The following is a 7,584-nucleotide window of genomic DNA, read 5'->3' on the forward strand; positions in this document are numbered from 1 at the left end:
CNCCCAGGCTGGAGTGCAGTGGCCAGATCTCAGCTCACTGCAAACTCCGCCTCCCGGGTTTACGCCATTCTCCTGCCTCAGCCTCCCGAGTAGCTGGGACTACAGGCGCCCGCCACCTCGCCCGGCTAGTTTTTTGTATTTTTTTTAGTAGAGACGGGGTTTCACCGTGTTAGCCAGGATGGTCTCGATCTCCTGACCTCGTGATCCGCCCTCCTCGGCCTCCCAAAGTGCTGGGATTACAGGCTTGAGCCACCGCGCCCGGCCCAAGCTTCTTTTCTTATATGATTTTTCCCAAGGCCTGGGTTGTCTTACTGTTCTTTGTGTCAATTTGGCTGGACTGTGGCACCTACTTATTTCAACAGACACCAATCCTGGTGTTTCTGTAAAAGTATCGACTTTGTAATTGTGATTTACATCTATAATCAGTTGACTTTAACAAAAGGAGATAATGTTAAATATTAATAATATGGCTGTTCCTTATGAAATCAGTTGAAGGTCTTAAGAGAAAAAAAACTCAGGTTTCCAAAAGAAAGGATTCTGCCTCAAGGTTGTTATATCAAATCTTGCCTGATTTTCCAGCATCCCCTACAGATTTCAAACACACTAAGCCCCACAATTGCAGGAGCCAATTCCTTTAAATAAACCACATATACATAATTAACATTATATATGTACATTTAACTATATATACATAGGATAAAACCATTGCTTAAAATAAATTATATTGGTACACATATATATAATGCACATAGATAAAACACGCACACACATACGTATACATGGATGAGTCCCCTTTATACTTAGTTTCTCTTTCTACAGTTTCAGTCACCCACAGTCAACCCCAATCCAAAAATATTACAGAATTTCAAGAGAAAGAAGGATAGAGAGAGGGAGAGTACATTCACATAGATGTGAATATATTTCAGAATATTGTTATAATAGCTCTGTTTTATTATTAGTTTTGTTGTAATTCACTCACAGTGCCTAATATATAAATTAAAGTAACATACAAATGTGTGTATAGGAAAAAGCACATACACTATTATAACTTGGTGGTACCTGTGGTTTCAGGCATGCGCTGGGGATTATGTGATATATCCCCTGTGCATACAGGGGGAATAATGTATTCTCCTCTCGATTTGCCTATTGCTCTGTTTCTCTGGAGAACCTGGTTGACACAGATACCAATCACCATGAGACATGCCAAGGTTCGAGTCACTGAAAATGTACATCGCTGTTCGTCCTGATTCAAAAGAGAGCATCTCACATACTTGCTCACTTGGTCTGTGGTCATTTTCCTCTGGAGAATGTTTTCCATCATACTTCAGAGAAACCTTCACGTCCACTTAGCACAATGCTTGCAACATAGCTCACACTGAATAAAGATAATTCCTGTGTTTATAATGACTGCCCAGAACCAAACCAGGAAGCTGCCAAAAGTTACAACCTATCGGGGAACTAAAATATCGTGGGATAAAATATGCTGCTGGCTAACTCAGGTGTGCATGCATTCTCTTACCAACTGGTGGAAAGAAAATGCATCCCGTGTTTACCACGTAGATGCAGCCTCAGCTAGAAATAGATGTTCTCCTCGAGGGCACCTCGCTTTCTGCTACTGCTGTGTCTCTTTCAGAACAGGAACTTACAAACTTCATAGCACAGCGATACAGGAAAAGCAGCAGGAGGACCCTACCCCTATATCTGATGGTCTGAATTAGTTGAGTCTGAAACTAAACACTCTTTACCAGAAACAGGGGAAGTATTTTATTGCCTAATGTTTTAAGGCATGTCACAAGACATAGTCTTGTGTGTGCAAAGTCACGTATAATAAATGTGTACTATAAATCTCTGCTTTACACCATATAGACAAATTGTATAGCAGACAATTACTTCCACTTCATTAACTAACCAGAATGAAAGTTACAAAAGATTATTTCAAAGCAGCGCTAATTTATTGTACAGCCTTGGGTTTTCTCCTGGTAATTGGAACTAACAATGCTTTGTCTTCTTCCAGTTTTATACGGGTCCTGGTTTGACCATGTGAAAGGATGGTGGGCTGCAAAAGACACACACCGGATCCTCTACCTCTTCTATGAGGATATAAAAAAAGTAAGTGGCACTGAGACTTATAGGTCAGGCCCAGAAACCCTCCTGACAACATTATTCTGTTAAATGAGCTGTTGCTTTAATTGGCCAAGCTCTTCTTCTTTCCCCTCTCTTCACAATGTCTTTTTCTTCATGGTCAGAATCCAAAACATGAGATCCACAAGGTGTTGGAATTCTTGGAGAAAACTTTGTCAGAGGATGTTGTAAACAAGATTGTCCACCATACCTCATTTGATGTAATGAAGGATAATCCCATGGCCAACCACACTGCGGTACCATCTCACGTATTCAATCACTCCATCTCAAAATTCATGAGGAAAGGTTGGTGGCATTTCTTTTCCTTAGCTCAATTCTAAAAAATGTTCTGCTCTGTAAGATAAGATAATTTTAAACCTCATTTTCAGGAAGAAGTGACTCATTTCAGTTAAATGTTGAATCTCTGCTCCCTTCACACTGCCTGTTTACTGAAAGCCAATGTCAGTGGTTCTGAAACTTTAGTCACATTAGAACCTCTGAAAGCCTTGTTAAAGCTCTCATTGCTGACCCCCACTCTGAGATACTTATTCTGTGGGTGCAGGAGTAGCCCTCAAATTTGCTTTTCTCTCAAGTACCCAGGTGATGCTGATGGTGCTGTTCACTTTGATTAGATTACCCAGCTCAACCATGAACTCCCCCTTGAAGGCTCGTGCATCCTCTGAGCAGCTTTGAACTCTCATCTTTTGTCTCTCCCTGTTGTTCAAAACAACAGCTAAGCACTTAGTACTCAGATTTGTAACTATTGGTATTCATGTCTCTCTCCAAAATAAGATGATAAGCTGCCCCGAAGAGAGTGCTGTGTTCAGTTTTTTCCACTACAACCTAGTACAGAGACTCACACCTCAAAACAACTCAATAAAGGTCTGTTGTGTGAGTGTATTGATGAATGAACACTTTCTGTCCTCAACAAGCTAACATTCTAGATACATGTAGAAATAGCTGCAAAAAATTACAAACAAGAAAGTAAAGTGGAGTCTATACTAGGAAATCCCCAAACCAGTTCTCCTGACTGTATCAAAAGTACCTTTAAAAACAGTGACCCCATTCCTGAAGATTCCAGTTAACTTGTTGCAAGTTGGAATCTAGAATTTGATATTATGGTCAAGCATTTCAGATTAACCTTTTCAAAGGGTAGTAAACCAGTAGAAATAAAGTACTAGAATAATTTAGAGAAACAATTCATTACTACATCTTTTGTTGGCCTGACAAGGTACAACAATTTGCAGAAGATCACTGGTATCTAAATGCCACTTCTGGTGCATTTACTCTTTAATTTTACTCAACAAGAAATATCTTCTCCAGTGAGGTTACTGACATCTTATAAGGTCTTTCACTGTCCCTGGGAAAACAAGATAGGATGTCCCCAAGGAAGCTCATGACAGTAACGAGCTGTAGACTTTGGGTTGGGTACACTAGAGCCAGGAGTGTACCCTGGAGCAGAAGATTCAGCACAGTGTGGCACCTCCGTGGGGCCTGCAGCATATGAGGAAGGAATATAAGGATACTGTGTGCCTTGTGGTAAGAAAGCCAAGTGGAGTGGATATGAGGGACCATTCATAGTGGAAAGACCAGGTGGAGTGGGACTGAGGGACCCTCACTCATGGGAGAATCATATGGTTAGGCTTAGGAACCATTTGCTATAGAAAGATCAGGTTGAGTGGGTGCAGAGTCTGTCACAAACTTCTTTGATGTCCTACAGGGATGCCTGGAGACTGGAAGAATCATTTTACTGTGGCTATGAATGAGAACTTTGATAAGCATTATGAGAAGAAGATGGCAAGATCCACACTGAACTTCTGCCCAGATATCTGAGAGGAACAACAACAAAATAAGAGACAGAGACTATGCCAACTATTTTGTCTTTTATTCTGTTGGGCAAGGAACTGTGATTGAATATGGAACATATGAGCCTCGGTCCATCTCCTATAGGGTGGCTAGTCTGCTATACTATTAAAACATGATTTAAAATATCAACAAACCAGCTATTCCAGTAAAAAAAAAAAAAAAAATAGAAAATTAGAGAGCAGAGTCTGCCTACATGAGCTTTTTATTTTCTTGAGTACAGGTATATTTTATTGTGCATGACAGATAAAGCAAAAACAAACAATTGCATCATGCATTCCCATGTGTGATCCCAAGTAGACGTCACAACAAAATCATGCATAGGTATTAGAAGCCACATTATTAAGAGAAAATACAACACCTTGGAGTGAACATTCTATACTTTTATGTATAAATAATAACTGCCAAGATTAAAGAACTCATAAGTAGGTTTTAGAGTCACCGTTTATGTAACAGAATGATATAAAAATAAATTTACTACTGCAAAATATCAATCAATTGGAAAATGATTAGTCCTCTAAATTTGTCTTGTAACTAATTTTCTTAATCAAAAGAGTCTGAGTTGGAGAAATCAGGCAGTGACTATCCCTGAAAAAAATCTTCCCATGAAATAAATAAAATGCATAATGTATCTCATCTATAAAATGAGATCTGGGACAAATGCACCATGACTATGCATTGCCATTCTCTTAATAAAGAGTCTCTGTGGCATCACTCTAACAATAGGTATGACCTCAGATTTAATATAAATTTAGGGCTTCAACCATGTGCCAGTGAAGACCTGACTCTTTATATGACCAAGTACAATTGTCTTATTAGAAGAGAAGGTCCTGAGAGGCCTTAGCAAGTGGGTGGATGCAAAAAAGGCATACGGCCTCAGAGAGCACCTCATGAAACATGTCAGAACAGGGGTAAATTTGGAAAGACTTAAATTCAGTGATAAAATTAAAGATATGTAAAAATATATTTCAATTAACATCTTGAAAGGGAATCAGGAACAATATGTAGAGCTCCCAAGGCACAGAGCAAAGTAACCTCCCTGTGGAGGTTATCATAGTAACAAAGCAGTGCTATTGTCACCCCAGGTGAAGGGGAAATGACATCTTATTCTCTATCCAAAGGGATGGAAGACAAATTCAAGTGTGAAGAATAGATGATGAGATTTTAAGAAAAGAGAGCAGCTAGTCCCTAAGGCCTGCTGTAAGGAAACAGAGGGATGAAAATGGGGGGATCTAAACCAGCCCAGAGGGGACCCTCGGATGAAAGTTCCCCATGAGGTATCACCCCACTGCCTCCATCCAGTCAGGTAACCCAACCACCTGAAATACCATCCTCATATTCAGTTGGTGATCCAGAGAAGAGATTCTCTCTAGTATTCCTTAAAGTTATAGCAAGAAAAAAAGAGATTCATTGATCACCCTTGCCTTGTCAATGCACGAAAGACTGGTTCATGGGGCTACTGTGCTTTGCAATTGGAGACATCAGAATCCATAATGAGTAAAAGACCTCTCGGCCCCAGGTACTGTCAGAGTCCAAAGTAGACCTCAGAGAGGAGGAGGCAGAATAAAGGAAAAGCAAACTTTATTTTCCTACTCAGAAATGATTTTCTACTAATTGAAAAACAATTGAATGTTGTCAATAAAAACATTTCCTGTACTACCCTTGGACTCAGAGTTTTGATGACCAACTATACAAAGATTATTTCCTTCATGCAGTGGATGATACCTGCCTGTCTTTGCAGGTATTAAGGGGTATGAGGCTGACAGTCTAGGTGTAGAAGACGGGCTCATGTGTTTTGGGCAAAGCATTTTGGCTATGTAATGTTAATAATTGTAAACGGTTGAGAACACCTTGATGAAAGGTCATAAAAGCTACAGAGTTGCTGTGCATTTCTGCAAGGAAGATGTGAACTAGTCTTGATCCTCTAGAGCCATGTTTTGGATACAAGCTGCTGAGATTCAGACAGTTGACATATATAATGTGCCCCATGGCCTCCCCTAGAAATTTCCCCAATGTGACTGTTCCTGGACCAAACTGAGGGTGGGGCTCCTATTTCTTGTGGCCCAATAATGAGATGCAGATTAACTGGGGAGGAAGAGAGTTTTTACTTCTGTAACTGGTTGCAGGCAGAAGGCCTGGAAATTATCATCAGACTAATTCAAAATTACAATGTTTTTCAGAATTTATATACCTTCTAAGCTATATGTCTTTATGTAAGTGTGTATTCATCTAAAGACTTAAGTAATTAACTTCTTCAAATTTGTAACTAAGATCTGAGTCCAGAAGACCTTCTTCTGGAGTCTCATGAAGTTTGCTTAATTTAAATGGGTCTCTACATCCTGCGTTGATCCCCGTTATCTTGTCTTCTGTTAAACCACTGAGGTTTGGGGAGTTCCTTCAGGGCTCCAAAAAACTTGTTTGTGGAGGTCTGGGGAGATGGTCCTCCTTTTTATATTGATTTATTCAGTACAAATATGTTTATATATTATATTTATCAGTGTGTATTCATTTAATTTCACCTCATTTTCTTTCCTTATATTTTAACTTTGTTTATTCCACATATTATCATGCAAACAATTTTTTTCTTTCAAATTTTCAGAATTTAAAATCAGATTCTAAAATCATTTTCTTTTATGGCTTTTGGTATTTATTTCAAGATTAAGAAAACATTTCTCCATCTCATAGATATTTGTAGGCTAAAATTAAATCCATTCTTAATTATGTATATATCCAGCTAAATTTTTTCCAATACTCCCAATAACATTCCTCGAATAACCCCTTATTTCCCACCAATTCAGGATTCTATTTTTCATTCTTTCTAAAGCTAGGAATACATAACAATGTCTTCCACAAAGGTACATATCAATGACAATGCCAACCTTTAAATAGAATAAATCTTCCCTTTCTTTATTTTTCTTTTCCAAGATGATATTTACAAAAATTATTCTCTCATATGAATTCTGGAATGTTTGTCAAGATTTTAAACAATCAGAATTTGATTGAAATTATATAATACTCTATTTCTATTTTAGTCAGTTAATTGATACATTCTTGATATATTCCCAACAGTAAATCCTTCTTTCCAGAAATAGATTATATATATTTATATTTTATAAAAAGTTTTATTCTAATAATATCTTTTGTATTTATATAAATATTTTTGTTAGTGTTGTATTTTGAATTTTTGTTGCCATCGTATAAATAATCTGTCCTCTTTCTATCTTCCAACTCTTCCCTTTCGTGTTAGCATCAAGGAAAGTGATTTCATTATATATGCATTTTTGTGTCTGTATGTGTGCTTACAGACACACAACTATACATGCACACACAAATATAAATGGACATGCACACAAAAGGTTGCATGTATATAGTGACTATAATATCAACCTCTTTATCAGTTCTTATAGTTTTCAGTTACTTTTATTTTCTTTGGACATAAACAACACCATTTGGGTGTGCCAAGAATCCTTCATAAGACAGGAAGTTGCCTGTGATTGGTTTATCTGAGAGGCAAAGAGAGCCCCAGCAGAGAAATGGGGACATGATTTGAGACAGGAAAGGGAGAGAGTGAAACTCAACCAGCTCCATAGAGGGCAACAC

At 38.2% G+C, this 7,584-nt stretch overlaps 1 protein-coding gene across 1 annotated transcript in view; it reads left to right on the forward strand.

Moving 5' to 3' along the window:
- Positions 1-3,954, forward strand: part of SULT1C3 (sulfotransferase family 1C member 3) — a 16,910-nt gene extending 12,956 nt beyond the window's left edge. Inside the window, 3 exon segments of the mRNA XM_017883792.1 lie at positions 2,015-2,109; positions 2,247-2,427; positions 3,842-3,954. Coding sequence (XP_017739281.1) covers positions 2,015-2,109; positions 2,247-2,427; positions 3,842-3,954 — 389 coding nt within the window.
- The last annotated feature ends 3,630 nt before the right edge of the window (positions 3,955-7,584 follow it).

The sequence above is a fragment of the Rhinopithecus bieti genome, unplaced genomic scaffold (assembly GCF_001698545.2).
Source record: "Rhinopithecus bieti isolate Rb0 unplaced genomic scaffold, ASM169854v2 scaffold_13742, whole genome shotgun sequence".
NCBI classification, from domain to species: domain Eukaryota; kingdom Metazoa; phylum Chordata; class Mammalia; order Primates; family Cercopithecidae; genus Rhinopithecus; species Rhinopithecus bieti.